Raw genomic sequence first — 21057 nt, 5'->3', positions numbered from 1 at the left:
TCTGTTAGTATTTATAGGGTTTCATTGTTTAACATTAAAGTTTTCAATTTCTCAGGAGACCATTTGGGTACATAATGCAGCGTAGGAATCTAACTTTTCCTGTCAAAATACCTACCAATCTAACAACCAAACTATTTAACAAATAACTTAACCTTTCCCTATTGATTAGAAAATGCCACCTTTATCATACTACACATTTTTATATATACTTAGACTGGATTATGGATCTTCATTTGAGTCACTGGTCTTTGTATTTTGTTGTATGGGTACCAAGCTGTTTCCATTAGGGTAAGCATTAAAATTTTTTCTTCTTCTTCATTTATATACTTATGAGCAGAATTTTCCCGGTGATACTAACTAGTTATTGCTAGAAAGGCCTGCAACATAACCAAAGGTGTCACATAACCCTCTCTCTCTTAAAATGTTTTTTGGTTCTAAGAACTTTTCAGTTGGTTCTCTTCTATTTTCGGGTGGACACACATATTATTTATAAATGATGAGTGGACACACATATTATTTACAAATGATGATCATTTATTTTTTGTCTTTCCAGTATTTTAATCTCATTTCTTTTTCTTATTTCATTTTCTAGAAAAGTAATAACAGCTAGATCGTATATAGCTTCTATGTGCCAGGCAATATTCTTAAAATACTTTACATATGTTAATTCATTTAATGCTCTCAAAAATTCTGGAGAGTAGACAAAACTATTAGACCATCTTAGAGAAATGGAGGTGTGCCGAAGGTTACACAGCTAGTAAGGGGTAAAGCGAGGATTTATAGTGTCAAGAAAAAAGTCAAATAATATTAATAGATTAATACTCATCTTCATCTTATATTCTTAACTTTACTGATAATCTCACGTACCAAGCTTATTGTTTATTCTTCCTTCCCTAACTTACAGATTGGAGGAGGCATAATACATTTATCTACTCTAGTAGATTTAATAGTTACTGTAACAGATTTAATAATATTGCTGGGATAAAGCTTATTTTTACTATAGCACTGGATTGAGTCTGCTACTCTTCTTTTCAAAATTATTCAAAGAATACTTATAAATGAGATGTTAGTCATTTGAAAATGACAGTAATAAACCCATTATGTTAATACCGACAATATACAGTTTATGAAAAGCAACTCTTTTCTAAAACTGGTGAGAAGAGTGGCTATGTTTTTACATTCTGTGATTCAAATCACTGGTTTACTAGAAGACAGCTGGGTTCTCCTGTTTTTACATGCGTCTGATGTGAGGGTTTTTTGGCGGAGGTCCATGAAGGAAATCCAGTCTAACAGACATGCAGCTGGAAGAGAGACGGCCTGAAGACCCCAAAAGAGTCCTCAGGTCACAGTCTAAACTGCGGTTGTAGACCATAGCAATGGACTATTTGTCTTAGGTTTCTGAGAAGACTAAGAAAGTGTCCTTTTTTCCCCCGGTCAAGGCAAACAAAACAAAACATTCACATTTCACTGGAGAAAAATAAAGACTGATAGATACGTAACCATATTAAGTTAGTGGATAAGTAATGATACTTAATTTCACCCCCAGTTTTAACACTGAAAATCTATGGCTAGGTAAGAAATGGGTCATGATACATTTTCTAGAAAGTTGTAACATAGTATTTTTATCATCCTGCCAAGTCCTTCCACAGAACACAAGCTCTGTTCTGTCTTGCAGGACACCAGATTTTCCTTTTCACCACTCAACTGCTAGTGGGCCCTCTTCCTTTTCCGCCCTTTCCTCCCCGAGATGTGGTAGAGGATGACTCCTTCACATCAACTTGCCCTTTAACTACATCTGTCTCTATAAACCTCGCACCTGGCCTTTGTCTTGTGACTATAAACTGTGCCCTGGGAGGCACAATCTCTAAATTCCATACCTGGTTAATTTTTTTTTTTCCCCCCTTGGCATCTGGCCCTTTAAGAAGATACACTTAATTTGAAATCCTAGCCCTGCAGTTTGTGGTCTAATTTCCTTTTTTTGTTTTAAATTTAATTTCCAAATTTGAGTGAACTTAATCTTTCCAGTGACCATTCCAACTCACTCTCAGGTCCCTTTGCCAGTTCTTCCCTGATGTTTTTCTCAGTCTGATTTTAGTTGTCTCCAAGCACCTGGTGTGGGGCGGGTGGGATCTGCTCCTTCCCGTCACCCACAGTCACGGCTCAGCTGGGCCGTTCTGTCTGCAAGTCAGGTTGAGGCGAGAACTTTCCCAGATGTGTGCTTGTTTCACGGTGTGGGGGAGACTTTTGGGAACTGGCTAATCACAGAACCACCTCGGTCTGCAGTTACCTGGAAGTCCTAACACTATACTCTTAACTGCAAAAGACATTACCACATTTTAAAGGATCAGATCTGAGTGAGGGGTCCTTTACCTGAATGTTTCTTCTTGGAGCTGCTCTAACTGAGTCTGGAGCTGCAGATGCCTCCTTCCTGCTGGACTGTTAGGATCTTCTATAGAATCTGATTGATTAAGTCTTTCCATTAATACCTGGTTCTCTGCCAACAGACTACTCTTCTCCTCCTGCAGCGCTGCGACCTGTTAGAATGTAGAAAGACAGGGGTTATTTTCTCCAATTACACTGGAATCTGCATTAATCACTTGTAAATTACCATTATGAATTGTGCGTGTGTTAGTCACTCAGTCACGTCCGACTCTTTGTGACCCTATAGACTGTAGCCTACCAGGATCTTCTGTCCGTGGAATTCTCCAGGCAACAATAAGGAGTGGGTGGCCATTCCCTTCTCCAGGAGATCTTCCCAATCTAGGGATCAAACCCGGATCTCCTACACTGCAGGCAGATTCTTTACCATCTGAGCCACCAAGGAAGCCATTATGAACTAAAGCCTGTTTTTAAAGAAGTACAAGTAATCTCCACTTAAAACATTTATATTATTTAGGAATATTGCATAGGCAGAGCAGTATATAAAAGTCAGCAATAATTCATTTTTTAAATTTCATATTTGAAAAGATAATTCACCAAAGAAGACATGTAAAAGGCTTCACAGGTGGTTCAGCGGTAAGGAATCCACCTGCCAATGCAGGAGATGCAAGAGATGCAGGTTTGATCCTTGGGTCAGGAAGATCCCCTGGAGCAGGAAATGGCAACCCACTCCAGTATTCTTGCCTGGAGAATCCCATGGACAGAAGACCTGACGTGCTACGGTACATGTGGTCACAAAGAGTAGGGCATGACTGAGCAACTAAGCAGACACACACACACCAGCAACTAAGTACACAAAAAAGACACTCATGATTAGTCATTAAGGAAAAGCGAACTGAGACCATAATGTTATATCCACACACTCACTCCCACCAGGAAGCTGAACATTAGAGAGACTGGCCGTGCCAAATGCCGGCGAAGATGCGAACAAGTGGGAATTTAACACACCTGGTGAGAATGTGAACTATTCCGAACGCTGTGAATATCTGGTTTGCATTTTTCTAAAAAATTAATCATGGAACTACCACATGATGCAGACAGTTTACTCTCAGGTATTTATTTACCAAAGAGAAACAAAACATATGTTCACCCAGAGATGCAGAATGTTTGTAGCAGTTTCGTTTCTAACAGCTTCCCTGGTGGCTCAGATGGTAAAGAAACCTGCATGCAATGCAGGAGACCCAGGTTCAATCCCTGGGTCTGGAAGATCCCCCGGAGAAGGGAATGGCAACCCCGTTCAGTTTTCTTATCTGGAAAATCCCATGGACAGAGGAGCCTGGCGGGCTACAGTGCACGGGGTTGCAAAGAGTCGGACATGATTGAGTAACTAACACAAATACAGAAAAACAAACATTTATCAACAGGTGAATAGCTAAGTAACAGCACATCCATAAACACAACACTGTTTGACGACAAAAGAATTAACTATTGATACCAACAATATGAATGAATCTCAAAAAAATAAAAAAAGAAAAGAAACCAGGCAGAAAAAGAGTACAGTGTGTGTGACTCCTTTTATATGCGATTCTAGAAGATAAAGATAACAAGCTAATCCACAGAGACAGAAAGCAGAGCCGGGGCTGGGAGAAGATGACAAGAGAACCCATTATCCTGACTGTGGTGATGTCAACAGGCATCAGAATGGTACACTTCAAAAGTGGGCAGTTTACTGTAGGCCAACTACATCTCAAGAACCTGGAAAAGCAGAAGCCGCCTCCACTTCCAATTCTCCGTCTCCGCCCCCATTTCCTCTTGAACCTGTTCCAGCAGAGCTCCTGCCCCACCACCCCCAGGACCAGCGGAGCTCTGCTTCCCGCAGCTCCCCGGACACCCCCCTCTCCTGGTCCTCTCCACGTCCCTGCCTTGGGGCACCCACGGCTTTTCCTTCCTAAGTACACGGATGTCTTTCAGTATCTGGGCTGTAAACACCAGGTATTCACCGAGAGCTCACACGTTTCTATTTCCAGCCTGGGATCCCGAACTGGGCATCCCATCCACGAGGCGTCTGACTTTAACCTGTGCAGGTGGGACTCTCCCCGCACCCCAGCCAGCCCGCCTGCCATCTCCCCGTCTCGGCAGTGCTAACTCTGTCCTTCCACTTTCTGGGTCAGGATCCGTCACAGCTCATCCTCACATCCACGCCCATTCTTCCAGCAAACATCAGCGGCTCTGCCTTCAAACAGATTTCCACCACTTCTCACCACCCCTCAATTCTGACTGAAGCCAACCTAAGTTTTCACCTGATTGCTCCAAAGGCGTCTGAATCAGTCTCCATGAGTTGGCCCTCACCCCTCGTCTGGTCTCCACCCAGGAGCCATCAAAACCCATGAAAATAAAACTCGGATCACAGGATGACTCTGTTCGCAAGCCTGGAATGCCTTCCCCTTTACTGAGCCTTTCCCAAGGCCTGTCTGGCCTCTGTGGACAGTTCCCCTCTCCAGATCCACTCAGGTGCGCTGAATCTGGACGCACCTCCGGGGAAGACTGGGAGGCCAGCTCCTCCACGTTCTTAGGATCTTACAAACTCGGTGCCTCTGCTGGCAGGCTTTGTTGATGACCCATCAGAACAAATTCCTCCCACCCTGCTCCCCAGAGTCTCCCTCTTCCAGAACCTTTATCAACACACGACAGACTGTATTCTTATCCTGTTCATTGTGTCTTCTTCATATGCACGTAAGCACCTGGGGGCAGGAATGTTTTATCCAGTTCTGTGTTTCCCCTCAACTTCACTGTATCCACAGCAGCTATGGACCTATAAAGGTCTGGAGTGCGTGCTCAATGTTTGTTGAATAAACGAATGAGTCTGAAATGCCAGCTCTCTATCTTGTCAGATTTGAGTATTTTCTCAGAATAGAGCAACAGCTCAATTCTATACCATGGGTCTATTTCTGCTCTTTTATTCTTTTTAAAATAAACATTTAAAGTTTAAATCTTAAAAACTCATCTCTTTTTTACTAATTTCTTTTTATTTACGTATTCATTTTAATTGGAGGATAACCGCTTTACAATGTTGTGTTGGTTTCTGCTGTGAGTGAGTGAGTGAAGTGGCTCAGTTGTGTCTGACTCTTTGTGACCCATGGATGTAGCCTACCAGGCTCCTCCGTCTGTGGGATTCTCCAGGCAAGAATACTGGAGTGCATTGCCATTCCCTTCTCCAGGAGATCCCAACCCAGGGATCAAACCTGGGTCTCCCACATTGCAGGCAGACGCTTTACCATCTGAACCACCAGGGAAGGTTTCTGCTATACAACATTGCAAATCAGTTCATGAAAGTGAAAGTCGCTCAGTCGTGTCTGACTCATTGTGACCCCATGGACTATATATGGTTCATGGAACTCTCCAGGCTGGAGTACAAGTTGTGAACAGCTCGGCCTTTCAGAGCCACGGGTCTCGCTGTGGGTCCTCAGCCCCAACCCTGCAGCACAAAAGCACCACGGACAGCACAGCGAGCAATGAGCCGGCCTGCACCACCACTTCACTCGTGACACAGAGGGCCAATCCCAGCGCATGACTGAAAGTTATACTACCAAGAGTAATACTTCTATTCTGCTCGTAAAAACAACCAATCTTACTATTGTGAATAATTTATGCATAGCTAAATTTTAAAACCTGTAAAGCAATTAACAGCACTTACACTGCGTGCATGCTCAGTCGCATCCAACTCTTTGCGACCCCATGGATGGTAGCCTGCCAGGCTCCTCTGTCCATGGATTTCCCAGGCAAGAATACTGGAGTGGGTTGCCATTTCCTTTTCCAAGGGCACTTACATTATGAACAGATGTTATTTACTATATAACCCAACAAGTGTGCTCTCATCGCAATTCTATCTGCATCCAAAGAAACTATTAATGCCTTCAAAGTAAAATGCTTCTAGCAGAAAATATCACGAACTGAGTACCTACTACCCAGCTTTAGTTAAGGATCAATATGTGGCCAATTATGCACCATCTGGACCTCATCCACTCTCTCCTGCCCTCTGGTTTTGTGGTAAATCCAAGACAACTATATTTTATTTCTTATTTTCTTTTTATCTATGAAAGATTTCTTCAACTTCATTTTTAACTACTCTACTGGATTTTTATTTTGAGAATTCTATTTTTAATTTACTTAAGTGTTCCTCTCAGTCTGAGGGGCTTCCCTGGTGGCTCAAATGGGAAAGAATCTGCCTGTAATGCAGAAGACCTGGGTTTAATCCCTGGGTCAGGAAGATCCCCTGAAGTAGGAAATGGCACACCACTCCAGTATTCTTGCCTGGAGAATCCCATGGGAAGAAGAGCCTGGCGGACTTCAGTCCACGGGGTCACAAAACGTCAGACATAACTGAGCGACTAATACTTCACATGTTTCTTGATCTCTTTTTTCTTTTTTAAACAGCATCTTGTCCTTATTTGAGAACTGCATTGCACAGGGGCACTAAATAATCAAAAAGAAAACTTTTCTACTACCCCACTTTCTCCACTTCCTCTAGGGCCAGTTTCCTATTCACCTTCCTGTTCTCTTTTTTGCCATGCATTTTTCCTCACATGCTCTCTGTCAATTAGAGAACCGGGAAAGGTCAAAATGCGAAGGGTCTAACCCTGTGATACTGAGTCTATCCTCCCATACTCCTGTTTGCTTAACTCTTCAGAAGAGAACCCTCTGATAGCAAGCCGGCTTCAGGTCAGGGTGTCTGCAGCACGTGACGGGCGTTGGGGGCGCTCTCCTACAAGAGACCCAGTTGCACCTCGCTGCAGCCTTCTACCAGGTGGGGGTGGGGGGGCTCCCTGTGGTTCTCTGGGGTTTGGCTACAGGAGCCCATCCCTTTGTTGCTATTTTTAAACTCTTTACTTTTATTTTTGGTGGCACTGGGTCTCTTTTGTTCACTTGGGCATACTAGTTGCAGCAAGTGGGTGCTACTCTCTAGTCGGGGTGCACGGCCTTCTTATTTGGCGGCTTCTCTTATTGCAGTGCATGGGCTGCAGGCGCCCAGGCTCAGTAACGAGGGCCCTCAGGCTCTAGAGTGTGGACTCAGTAGTTGTGGGGCACAGGCTTAGCTACCCCGAAGCATGTGGAACCTTCCGGGGCCAGGGATCGAACCCACATCCCCTGGGTTGGGAGGCAGATTCTTACCCATTGGAACACCAGGGAAGTCCCCATCCCCCTTTATAGGAGTTCTGGGTCACAGAACTCTTTACTGCTTTTAGGCCATTCAGCACTCTTCCCAACTGTCTCTGGACTTCAGAAGTGGATAACGAGCGTGGTGTGCTACTGCTGGCTATATTGGAGCTGCCTGTTAAATATTCAGGAGACAGGTGAGCCGACTGTTAAACCATTGGTAACTGGTACTGGTCACTGAGAGTGTGTATACCGTGGAGACTAGCAAACATTACAAGTCAGGACTTTAAAAAATCTCCCCAAGTCTCCCGAGCACTGGTCTCCCTCCTCTTTCTCTTCTTGTGGCCTTATCCCATTTTAATTCATTCATCAGGAATTGAATGGAGTTGTGAGAAGGAAGGAAAACTCTGATCTTTGCTAGGTCTGCACTCTTTTTCCAGTATTTTTATTCTCTAATTAGGCTGTGTTACAGCCAAACTGAACTGCAAGCGGGACCCACTGCATGTGGTGGGACTTGGAGAGCACGTTTCAGACAGGTGGTTCAGGAACAGCCCTCTTACCTGCAGATCCAACTCATGGCACCTTTGAGCAATTTCCTCCTTGGCCGACAAAGCTTCATTTAGTTCTTCTGAAGTTTTCTTCAGCTGGGTAGAAACGAAGAGCTACAGTCAACACTGGAATACGATGTGGCAACAGCTAACAATCACACATGTAGAGGACAGAACTCCTTTCTCTTTCTGGGGGACAGCAGAAATCAAGAACCCTTCTGCATGAGTCAAAAGAAGACTTTTTTTTTTTTCTGACGCTTGATAAATGTTCAATGAACAAATCTGGAAATTTATAAATAAACTCCGCACTGTTTGGAAATGATTTAGACCAAATTTCTATTGTTAAGAAGCCACTTCTAACTATGAATATCTTTTAGTCCTAAGCTTTGTCTTTTCTGAACTTGGAATTTGGTTCTCTTACACATCTTTTCTTATCTGGGCTTGGTAATGTTTTGATTCTGTAATAACTGACAAATTTTACTTTGGTAAAATCTATACGTGCTAGAACAGGGGTTCGACTGTTAAATAGCTAGTGTATTTCAACACAAATGTTCAATCGTATTAAACCTCTGTGTTAATTTAGTATATCAGTTTCAAAATGAAAGGTTTTTATTATCCTGATTCTCAGCACAAACCAAACAGTCCCGAGCTGGGTCCCAGTATTATGATAAACTCTAAGTTAGCAATGTATGAAAACATTAAAGTTAATTGACTTTTTAGAAGAAAAAAATCAATGAAAATAAAATTATATTGGCTTTTCATTTCATGTGATCAAAAATCTCTGCGTAATGGACACACAAAAAAAAAGTGCATTCAAGGTAACAAGTTTAAACTTAGATGCCACAGAGTAAGGAAAAGACAAATTACAATTTGGGCTAAAATTATAGCATACCCAAAGATTTTCCTGCAAAACATTTAGAAACCATGGGGAAGAAGTGAGACAAGACAAAGAACACAAAGGTTTCTATTCATTATGGAAGAGATGTCCCCGAAGAGCAGAATACAGCAACTGACAATGTAACGACATTTTATTAAAAAGCAGTAATTAAAACTACAAATCAACTTTTCTGTTAAAAACCATAAGAATATAATGCAGAGTTCCTTAAAGAAATACAGTAGCTCCTTAGCACATTTAAGTACTCCTGACAGACTATTCACATCTTCACAAAGATGAAAGGAAAAAGAAACTTTTTCAATTGAAGAGTAACATGAAATAAAAGGCAAAATCTTTTGTATTATAAATAAATTGTAGGACTAAAGGCATGCCATATCCCAGGACTGCATCTGGTTTCTTAAATGTGGCATACAGAATGCTATCACTAATGGAAAAAGAAAAACCATGACTAGGAAAACACAAAATATAGTGAATTAAAGAAGCTAATTTATTTAGTAACTTATGTTAGTTACAAATTACAAATTTTATTACAAATGTTTACTATCCATTAGTAAAGTGGCTTTAAAAAAAAGTGACTGTAATTCTTGAATTTTTGGTAAAAAATGAAGAATTACACCAATGTATTTCATAAGCTGAAACACCCTTTTCATTAACATCTAAAGTTTACCCTTCAAACTCTGCACAGATAGAAACAATGCAAGACCAGGTACCTGGCGATCAAGGTCAACATAGGCATCATTCCCAGCAGACACAGGAGACTCTTTACTCATCAGCTGAAATCAAGATTTAAATGATTACAACCAGGAGACAAAAATGACATTCGACATAATATACTTGCAACAACAAACATGAATGCCTGGCTGCTGGAGAATTGTAAAAATTACAATGAAAAACACAAATGTAAAAGGAACATTTTCTTATAACGTCGAAGCTTTGCTTCGCTGCAGGATTAGCCTTCACCTAAAATCATACGTGTGCAACTTCAGGGCGGGGCCACTCATGAGAATCAAGTACTACCTATCCTCACCATGAAAAAAAGACAAGCCTTTAAGTTGAAATGTGGCTAAATATTTTAAAACATTGACTTTTCGGTACCAAAAAAATAGCATTGCTAGGTAACGATCTCTGAAGAATAAATGTGGGTCAGATCAGTGTCAGCCCAAATGAGCTGCTGATGCTCAGAGATCACACACACACACACACACACACACACACACACACACACACACAAATCTAGCTCTCAGCCTTCCCCACCCCTGTGCTGCTCACAGAGAAGATCCAGGGGGTGTGTGAGGGTTTGGGGAGAAAGGGCAAAATTCTGACTGGGACAAATGTTGGGGGCAGACCAAAAATGTCCCCACTTCCTCATGTTTCCCGTCTTACATTCTGTAAAACGGACAAGAGAGGGACGATCACAAAGGTGGGGACATCTCATTGAGAGATCTTGTCACCTCAGCCTTTACCCCACCCTTTACAGAGCCGGTCTGCTCAGCTGCACCTTCTTCTCTGGATCAGGGGTTCTCCAAGTGAGGGCCCCACACCAACACCACCAGCATCCTGAGAACTTGCCAGAAATGCACATCCTTGGGTCCCCGGCTCAGATTTACTGAACCAGAGACTCTGGGGTTAGGGCCCAGGACGCACACGGAAGTTTGAGAACCACTGCTCTCTAATCCTGTCATGAGAAGAGTCAAAGTCCTTAGCATAATTCGGGGAAAAAAAAAAATCTCAGGAAGTATAAAAGAAAACTGGTTTCATTTTTTTAAATACTTCCATTGTAAGAATATTAATAAAATGAGGTTCAAAAGAATTTTCTCCCAATTTGGGGGGGGGGGGGACCAACACAGAGAAGATGAAACTCAGGAAAAAAATACAAAAATAAATCCATTATTCTACCATCCAGAAATAACCACTTCTGTAAGTCTGAACTATCAAAGAAGCCACCTGTGCCACAGACCGCATACAGCTCAAGTAAGAAAAACAGCTCAGTGATAAGGGCTGTGACGGATCTGGTTCCGGGCAGCGGCGGAGGGGTGGGTGAGGGAGTGGAAGCATTTTCCTGCGGTCTTCTTCCCATCCCCAGTTACATGTGAGTCCCCGCCCGGGCAGCACAGCATCCCACCCCAACACCGCCTTCTCCAGGTCGCTCACAGACAGGGGTCTGCCCACCCCTCCCTCCCGGGCCCTGCGCTTCCGTGCTTCCCTCTGGTTTCCACTGTCACAGGCACTTCCCTCCTCACTCTGCTCAGACTCTAGGTGAATGTCACTGCTCTGCCTGCCCAGAGTTTACTCTCTTGTCGCCTTCTCTTCAGCAATCGCCTCACTCCGGACGTCGGCGGACATGGTTCGGCATCTGTTGAATCAATTACCTTCTCATTCTGGCCTAGGCTTCGTGGTCTATTATTTCGTTTTAATATAATCAATTCTCCTACCTTAGTACTTTCTCCCAGGGAAAATCTAAATCCAAAACCAACCCAACCACCTTTCTCTTCTGGCCGTCAACCCTGACTGCTAAGTTCTGAGAAAGTCAAGATATTTTTTAAAACACAAAACATGTACGGTTTCCAGGGTCAGCTAGGCCTTCAAAGTTGCCCCAAAGTACAGCTATGTTTCCCCATCAGCAGCCTCTTCATTCCATTAGAGATTAGTCCAAACCGTCCCTGCTTCTCAAACCTCACCAACTCTCCCTACTCTTTAAGACCAGACTTTGCCTCCAGGTAAGAAATTCCTCAATTTCCTATGTGTTAACCTAGAGAATGCGGCCACATTCACGCCCACCCTTCCTCCTTCAATCTGGTTAAAATGCAAGTGCTGTTCTTCCCACCCAAGGCTGGTCCCTCCACTTAACGCTCTCAACCCTGTCTCTTCCCGGCTTCTCAGACCATGGACCACTTACCATCCTCCTGTGTCATCCCAACCTCTGTCTTACCCTCTCCTGTGGCTTTGTCATATTAGCATTTAAAGAACTCAAGGACTATCATGTATCTGACTACCACTCACATTTCTCCAAAGAAGATCCTGTAACACGGCCAGGAAACTCATGAAAAGATGCTCAACGTCACTAGCCTGGAGGGAAATACAAATAGGCCATGATGGGAAAACACCTCCTGTCCACTCGGATGAGGGGCAGTTACAAAGGTGGACGATGGGGGAGAGGAACCAGAATCCCGGGGCACTGCTGGGGCGAATGGACAACCGTGCCAGCACCTGTGGGAAGCACACTGGCACATCCTCAAAAAGTCATACACAGGGTCACCACATGGACCAGCAATTCAGTTTCTGGGTAGATGCTCAAAAGAATTAAAAACAGGTGCTCAGAAAAACAAAACAAAACACAGCAAAACCTTACACACATTCACGGCAGCACCACTCACATACCCCAAAGGTGGAAACTCAAGTGTCCACTGACAGTGCATGAACACAGTGCGGTCCAACCACACCGTGGACTGCCATTCAGCCACAAAAAGGAGCTAAACACTGAGACGTGCTACAAAATAACCTTGAAAACGGCAAAGTTCATAGTTATGTGCATTTTACCACAATAGGAAAAAAAAAATTGCAATCTGCAGCACCTGAATAAAGACAAACAATCATCTTACAGAACTCCTTTCTTCAATTCCACAGGTCCGTCCAGCCCCCAGGTCCTCCTCCAAGGCCTGATCAGTCACCAGGCCTACCGACTAAAGCTCCGACAGCATTCGGTCTGCCCATACTGGACCCGGCCCTGTAACCCAGTTCAGGCTCCCACCCTTCTCAGCAAATTACTAAGGCCGCATCTGCTCTCCTTTTTCTGGCCGTGTTTTTCTCCAGTCCATCCTTCTCATTGCCTAGAGTTTCTCAGATACAGACTTCACTGTATTTTCTCCTTGAAAGTCTATTCACTGGTTTCCAAAATTCCAACTCATTCAACATCCTACTGATTTTAGGGCTCCTGCCTCACCTCCCACGTCTGCTGAGCGAAAGCAAACTTTCCAGAATGTTAACAGTCTCCGGATGGCTGGAAGCTTTCTCTTCTGCATTCTCCTATTTTTCTATAATAAAAGGCATTGTATCTTTAGCCAGGTTTGCAGCTCCTGTGTCCCCACCTGCCCCCGCCCCGGAGTACAGCTGTCTCCTCCCACAGGGCTCAGCTGAGATGCCATGTTCTCTAGTAAGCCCTCCTCACTGTCCCCATACTGAGTGGCTTTTCCCCATGACAGTGATTTTTGCTCTGAACACTCTGGAGGTGTCTGAACTCCTTGTCTAAGCAGGTCTTCCTTTAGACTCACGCTCTGTGAGACAAGAGACCACGTCTACCTTTTCACAGGTGCATCTACCAGCAGGCGTCTACTGTCCCCGCTGCATTCTAAACACCCAATGGGTATCTGCTAAGTGAACAAGATCAGTATGCACAGAATAGACATAACACCTAAATATCCACCTGCACATACCTTTTTCATACATTGCTGTGTTCACTTGACATTTTAAAGGTCTTCCCTTTGTCAGAAGATACCTTTATTTGGTGACAAATTTTTATCAGCTACATAATAAACCATGGAGTGGAGGTGCTATAATGTCACCTTCTTGCCAATGGAAATACACTATTTTCACATTTTTGTAAATATAAAATAGGCTGATAAAGTTGAGCCCAATCATGGCCTGAATTTCTAAATAATTCCTTGGGATACGATTCACAGAATGAAAATCACTCAGTTACAGATTTCAGTGAAAAAGAAAAACCCAAATAAAGATACCTTTTATTATAGAAAAATATGAGAATGCAGAATAGAAAACACCCAACCATATGGAGACAGTTAACATTTTGGAAAGTTTCTTTTCACACATCTTAATTGTTATTGTTTAACAAAAATGGGATTATACTGCTTGCATGTTCTGCATCCTACCTTTTTAAACCTAACATGTTATAAACTTGCCCCACATCATTACTTTTCAAAAAATACGCTTTAATGCTTACATAAAATGCCAACACGTGGTTGAACCATACTTCATTTGCCCGTCCCCTTAGTGCTGGGCAGTGAGGTTATTCCTAGTGTTTCATTTCTAGAAAGTAAGGCTGAATGAACAGACCTGCGCTGACACAGCAGAGCCTTAGGCGCGGGCTCTGCGTTATCCGGGTTCTAAGTCTGCCGCTGCTTCTGCTGTGAGCCTGAGCCAGTTGCTCACACTGTCGAGGCCTCTGTCTCCTCTCTTCTAAAATGGGGACAGTGACAGTACATTCTTCAAAGGATGAGATGCAACCTTTTAAAAAGGTTTTAAATCGTGGTAAAATATCTGTAACATACAAGCTGTCATTTTAACAATTGTTATGCGTGCACTTCAGTGGCATTAATCCCAGCTGCAGTGACTGTTAAATGAGTTAGTGTTAACAGATGTGACGTGTTTACTGAGGCCCAGCACACAGCAGGTGTGGATACACACTTGCTATTATTATTATCGCTGTCTACCTCTGTACTTCAGACTTCCTCAGGATAAACTGCTAACAGTGGAAATACAGGATCAACCACAGAAGGCAGGACAGTTAGCAGCCCCCTTGTTATTTCTTCCTGTTTTTGCTTAGTAACAGAACCCTCACGTTCTGGCTGGGTTCCATGATCACCTAGAATAAAGAACACATTCTCCAGCTGCCCCGAGTGCCAGCGCGAGAAACAGCTGGGTAACAAGTGTGAGAATTCCTAGATGTTTTCTAAGAGGAAGTGGAGAACCTTCCTTCAGCCCTGCCTGCTGGGCAGGACGCGATGCAGGGACTGGAGCACAAGCCGCCACGGCAGACCACAGGGCTGGAATCATGTGTTAGGGACGGCAGACCACGAGCTGCACAGAGCTGGGCTCCTGATGCCGACAGAGGCAACCCGAGAGCACTTGAGGGCAATTCAGACTCACATCTCGCTTTGGTGACCATCACTGTGTAATCTGAACACTCACAACCCTGCGGCTTACACTCCTACCCCGATCAGCGCAAGACTGCCAAACCGACCCTCTGTTAAAAGCCTTGCTCTGTAGTAAGGTCCTGTGTAATAAGAAAGGCTCTGGCTGACCTCTGTCCCCACGTATTAGAGGGTTGGGGTTTTGAGCCACTTGATGTCAGCCTGACTTCTGGGGAGGTGGGGGCGGGGCTGGAAATTTCATTCAACCTTGCGGCCAGCGGTCCAATCATTCACACTTATAAAACGAAGCCCCACCAAAACTCGGGTGACCTTCCCTGCTGGCAGCGGCACTCTGCGTATTGTCACACATTAACGTGCCAGAGGGGACACCCCTTGATTCCACACGGAGGGGACACCGGAGACTGAGTCAGGGACCCTCCCAGACCTCCATTGCAGGGAGTCACCATCACTGAGTTCTACAAGTCACTCCAGCAAAAGACCAAATCTGCGGGTGAGTGGGAACCTCTGCATTCACAGTCAGTTGGTTGGATTGAACAGAAGATACTTAATTTGCACTTAGCATTTTTTCCTGTTAGTTACTTACTTACATTCTACAGTTCCCTTAAAGGTTTCTCCCATTACTTTTATGATTAAACATTTCTCCCCTCCTACGATCCACCAGTTATTAATCTATATTCCATTTTCAATACTATAGTTCTGTGTTTGACATCAGACGGAGTTAAGGATATGCCACCCCAAAATATGCACCTTGGCCTATTGACTATTCCAAGCTGAAGGAATGTGAGAAAGAATGAGGCCAGCCAAGATTTCCTGACCTTCCTTAAGCTCCTCTCGGGAGAGGTGCCCTCCCGATGTCAGAGGAGAGGCGTATCTGTGCCTCCAAGGTCCCAGGGATGCGAGAGGAAGCTGAACACCAGGACCCGTTGCTGCCCTTTTCCCGCCCTGTCACATTTCACCAAAGGACCCTCCACTCTTCATCAAATCCACGCAGGCCGAAACACTTCAGCCTTCCCTTCTTCACAAAGATTCCTGTGTTGTGTAAAACTTTAAATATGTTTGTATGCTTCGCTGCTGTTAATCTTTTTTTGTTGTTGTTGTTTTTTAGAGGCCCCAGCAGACAACTTGGAAGGGTAGAGGAAAAAAGTATCTATCCTCTCCGACAGTTGCAAATAAATATTCATCTAGAAAGTGCTTTGAGTCTGGCAGGAGTTGAAGACCGATTTTCTCCCAAACAAGAGACCAATACTTGGGTGTGAGGCAGTCTGTAGGTTAAGACAGATACTACTTAAAATGGCTTTAAGAATCAGTCAGAGCGGTAGTCAGGATGGCCCAGTGGTCTAAGGCGCTGCATTTAAGAATCAGTCAGTCTACTATTCCTAATTCATCAGTGTATTAAAAAAAAATTAAGAATAGTTACCAAATATCTACACCCCCAAGAGGAATGTTTACCATTTAAATAAAAATGAGATAAGCCACAGCGTAAGTATAAAGAAAAGATTCTCAGAACCTGAGCAGGCGAATCGCCTTAAAATTTCTATCTCAGATGCTCAGACTCAGGTTTGCTCCTTCAATTCCTCACGAACTGTAAGCACAAAGGTCCACGTACCTCCTGGATGGCGGTCATGACAACATGCTGAACAGACTCCTCCATCACCATGATGGCTTGGATGTACTCTGAAAGCGAGAACAACCTGGGATGTCAGTGTTCAAGTGACAGACAACCAAGGGAGCAAAGGCTAAGACTTCATCAATTCTGGTGAGAAGCTGCCCGCGTTTTGATTCTTCCTCAGAATCTCTCGTATGTGGTTAAATACGTGTGTCGGAGGTAAAGTGAAAGCTGAAAATCACGTTTCTTTCCTGAAACTGACTCTCCCCTCCCCCATAAAGTTGAGGCTACAGCTAAAAGTCCCAGGAACGGAGGATTTCAGGAATGCAAAGCAATGAAACGGTAAAGCCTAAGGCCAAGAAGGAAAGGACTCTGTATTCTGTTCCTAAAATTTAAACATCTTTCACACTGTTCTCTGTTACATGTTATAAAACTTTGATGTCTGTGTTTTATTCTTATGTGACGTCACAGTATTGAACTGTATAATTTCTTTTTGTTGTTCAGTTGCCAAGTCGTGTCTGACTCTCTGCGACCCTATGGACTGCAGCATGCCAGGATTCCCTGTCCCTTCACTATTTCCTGGAGTTTGCTCAGAAGCGCGTCCATTGAGTCGGTGATGCTATCTAACCATCTCATAATGGTAATTTTTACCTTAATGTTTTCTACAATTAAAAAAAAAACAACTTAGGGAATCTGAGAGCTGCTTAGAACAAAGAATTAAGATGGTTTTAAGATAGAGACTGATATCATAGTTTAAAAATACTGTGTAACCCTGGGCTTTAAAGTAATGACCCACATCTTTAATACGTGAAAGCACCAATTTCATCAACCTTGTCCTCACAACTGCCAAAAGAGAAGAATCCCTTAGTTGTTAGTACTGACACAGTTGGGGGAAAAAAAATGTCTTGCCTTGTAAAAAAGCCCTGGAAATAGTTTTATTTTCAGATCCAATAACAGATGAGAGAGTGAGGATGAAGCATAAAAAACCAACAGGCCAGCTGGATTTCAACAAATATGGCAAATATATTTTAATAAGAAATGTTTCAAAAATTGAAGTCATTAGGAATGACTAAGGAAATTTTAGCCTTAATCTGCTCCTCTCCCACTCTATATCCATAAAAACAGCAAAAAATACTGGCTCAGCATTCTAATATGAGATAAAGGGAGTCCGACTGTGCAACTGTTAGTGATCTTTTGGCAAGAGATTCCTGGATTTTTAATGCCAAACTATAATCCTTAGCTTGACAGGTAACTTGTATATAAAAAAAAATGTGACCTCACAATTAAATCACGACATTCTAGTTGTTAATGCCTAAGCTTCTAGTTCAACAAAACACGCTTCTACGGGAGAACTGCCCTAAGAATACTTGTAAACTCCATCAAATGTGTGGTGATGCACACAGACATACACATTACATGCCTAAACCACAGGCCCTGTCAGAAGTGGGAATTGTGTACGTCGTAACTTATTCACTCTCTCTGGTTAAGAAAGAAATTCCTCTCCTCTGAGCTCAAGATTTTGTCCGTTTGGTTTGTTGTGAGGCGCAGTCTACGAGCCTTGGGAACAAGGCACCAAACACGGCCTTTCCCGGCTACGGGGCCGCTGGCACGGCTGGGAGCAGAACGAAAGGCTGAGACTGGGGTGGGGGAAACGGGGCCAGCAGCCCCGGGGACGTGCGGGGTGTGGGGGTTAGTCAGGTGTGAGAGGGGAAGCGTTAGTTAAGAAGCGGTGTTGCCACGTCAAGGCCCTTCCCCGCGAACACCGTAAAATGCCGGATGACATAAAATGACGTGAGAACCAGGTTAGTGCACGCTTTTTGAAAAGTAAAAAAAAAAAGTAAGTTAAATCTTAAAAGTTAAAAATATAAGCATGTACAATCTAAGCATGTCCTGGGAGCAGACTCAGGAGCAGTGGAGGATGAGGTGGGCTGTATCAGAGAGCTTATCCTGAAAAGTGAGCGTCTAGGTCCAAAACCTACAGCACAGTTTAGCACAGAGTACCAAGTTCTCATGTGGAAGAGACACAGGGTTTTGTCCTCACTGGCCTCTCATGAGGAAGAGATCTGGGGCAAATAATACTTATATGAGTCTCAGCTTCCCAGTCTACAAAAAGTGTTCTTTGTTGGGTTACCAGGCAGAAGGCAGACATTCAGTTAAGTAGTATTATTAGTGTGTTTTTAACTACTCATCTTTGCTTTTTCAAATCCACCACCATGTATTTGCCCTGGTTTGAGAAGTCAGGAGGCCAAGATAAACGGACGCTGAGCCAACACTCTGAGCAGTTGCTCTTCACTCTAGGAACTCAAAAACATCCTCTGAACAGAAAGCACATGTTTCTGCTGCACTTTACGGATTACAGAGCAAACACACACACACGGCTTCACTGACTACTCGTGATGATCGGGTTCCACACCCTCACTTTGGAGACGAGGAGACAGGCCGAGCACCTGATTCCGGGACAGGCAGCAGATGGCAGAGCCCCCTGGTCAGCCTCACACCTCATGTCCTACATGCCCAGCAAAGGCAACACTCAGCAACCCAGAGATTCATGGCATTTGATGCAAGCTCTCAGCTGTCCTCCTGAGGACAGAGAATGCTCTCTGGACAGTGGGGTGTTAAAATCCTGTTTAGAGTGTTCACTGTTCACATAATTTTCAGGGAAAAACTCAATCTAGGTGTTACACAGAACACATAGTCTGTGTGAGAAGCTCAACAAATGTTATGACTGCTTTCCCATAGGACTATAGATATAGGTAAAATTCTCATCTTTTCCTATTTGGGCTCTTGTTACCAGCCACTCTTAATGGCTACACACTTCCAAGAGCTGAGGACTCTCCTAACAGAATAAACACGTAAGAAATTCTTATCTGAATTCAATGAACTATACCAAATAATTTTCATCTGCCTTTTAAAATCAAAGCACCTACTTAGAAATGCCCGTCCCACTCAACTGCAAGTTCTACGAGGGCAGGGACTAGGTCGACCGACTGATTGTCCCAAACCCGAGCGTGATGCATGAATTCAGTTAAGTGTTTGTGAAATAAATCCTTCCATCTAAAATATCTAATTTTAGGTAAATTATATATCTTGCCATCTAAAATATCAAATTTTAAGTTTCCATAGCTGAACTGATCATAGGTATTAATTACTATTAATCAGTAATTAATTTGGCTGGACCGTGTCCAATTAACAGTAAATTTCATCAGATTTGGCGTAGTTAAAAATAATCTACACTCAATGAATTAGGTAGCCTTGCAGAAAGGGGAAGGAAATCATCGCAATCAATTATGTTTAACTTGTAAAACTCTTTTTAAGCTTGAAAACAAATTACTGGCAAAATCACAGAAAAGGGCATTCTTCGTGAGTGGCCTTAAGATGTTCCTGTTTGAACATGTGATCTGTATACACGTATATGAACTACTTTCTTCGGTTATTTTATATGCACGCACTAACTTCAAATACGTTACCTTGCTTCTGTTCGCAGTTCACAGCACAGCCTAAAATGAGCTGAAGCATCCTTCCCAGCTCTGCGGCGTCGGAATGCTCTGCGATCAGGTTCACATCGGGAAGGGTAAAGTCATTGATCTGCTGCCCTAGAATCTGGCCAGAGAGAAACACTTGAGAGCTGCAGTGACATCTACATGGCCAAATAAAATATCTGATGAGAGATGAGTGGTCAGCACCACAAACTCCCTGCTCAGAGCAGAGCTGTCTGGTCGACCTCACTCCCAATTCCTAGTTCTACCTCCCACGCGTAAGTGATAACCCTCCTGAGTCACAGCAACTTAGTCTGTAATCTTGTATGTGGTGTGGATTCTGAGCAAAGAAATAGCACTACTGGGCCCTCCACCTCCCCCAGGAAGACCGGCTGTGCACTCCCTAGAGAAGGAGAGCCCAAGAGGTTCTGAAACCTGGGGGCACCACAAACAGCAGGAATAGAATGTAGGTTCACGCCCGCAGCAGCAGGATTCCCCGGGTCACCTGCACTCCACGTGACTCCAAAATGCTAACAACAAGACGCCCGTGTCAGGAAAGAGAAGGGAGACTGGCCCCAAATGAAGCATCTGAGGACCACTGGGTAGGCTTCTGTCTGATGATGGTACAGTGAAGAAGACCCTAAAAGCATGAAAGCAAGACCAATGTGGCTGTAGTATGGGGGGTGAGCAAAGAGGAGGAAAAGGGGTCACGTGGCATCCGGTGGCTCCTGGTGAGAAGTAAGGATTTGATTTTCAACACAATGGGAAACCAAGGAGGATGACGTGGAGGATGAGAGTGACAGAATCGAATTTCCATTTTAAAAAAAGTAGCCTGGCTTGAGAGTGGAGAAGAGACCGAAGAAGGGCAAGAGTGAGGCCCGGGCCGCCAGCTGGGCTACATCAGCGGCCCAAGCAAAAGCTGATGACGGCTTGGTGTAGGGCGCTGGCAGCAGAGATGGAGAATATGGTATTCTGGAGAGTTAACCAACAGGTCGTGCTGAGGGTATCAGAAGGAGGAGGACTACTGTAGGATGATTTGCAGGGGCTAGACTTGAGCAGTAGGGTGGATAGCAGGGTCACGTGCTGAGATGATGAGGACAGTTAACCTAAGCAC

At 43.8% G+C, this 21057-nt stretch overlaps 1 protein-coding gene across 2 annotated transcripts in view; it reads right to left on the bottom strand.

Annotated features, from left to right (window-relative positions):
• Positions 1-21057, bottom strand: part of HOOK3 (hook microtubule tethering protein 3) — an 89127-nt gene that overhangs the window by 42286 nt on the left and 25784 nt on the right. For both annotated transcript variants that reach the window (XM_061134923.1, XM_061134924.1), the window contains 5 exons: positions 19935-20067; positions 16468-16535; positions 9687-9749; positions 8094-8177; positions 2371-2534 (listed from right to left, as the gene is read on the bottom strand). In XM_061134923.1, the coding sequence (XP_060990906.1) occupies positions 2371-2534; positions 8094-8177; positions 9687-9749; positions 16468-16535; positions 19935-20067 (512 nt within the window). The remainder of the gene's footprint in view (positions 1-2370; positions 2535-8093; positions 8178-9686; positions 9750-16467; positions 16536-19934; positions 20068-21057) is intronic.

The sequence above is a fragment of the Dama dama genome, chromosome 32 (genome assembly GCF_033118175.1).
Source record: "Dama dama isolate Ldn47 chromosome 32, ASM3311817v1, whole genome shotgun sequence".
Taxonomy (NCBI): domain Eukaryota; kingdom Metazoa; phylum Chordata; class Mammalia; order Artiodactyla; family Cervidae; genus Dama; species Dama dama.
The sequence above is the reverse complement of the archived record's forward strand: the minus strand, read 5'-3'. Positions and strand labels throughout refer to the sequence as shown.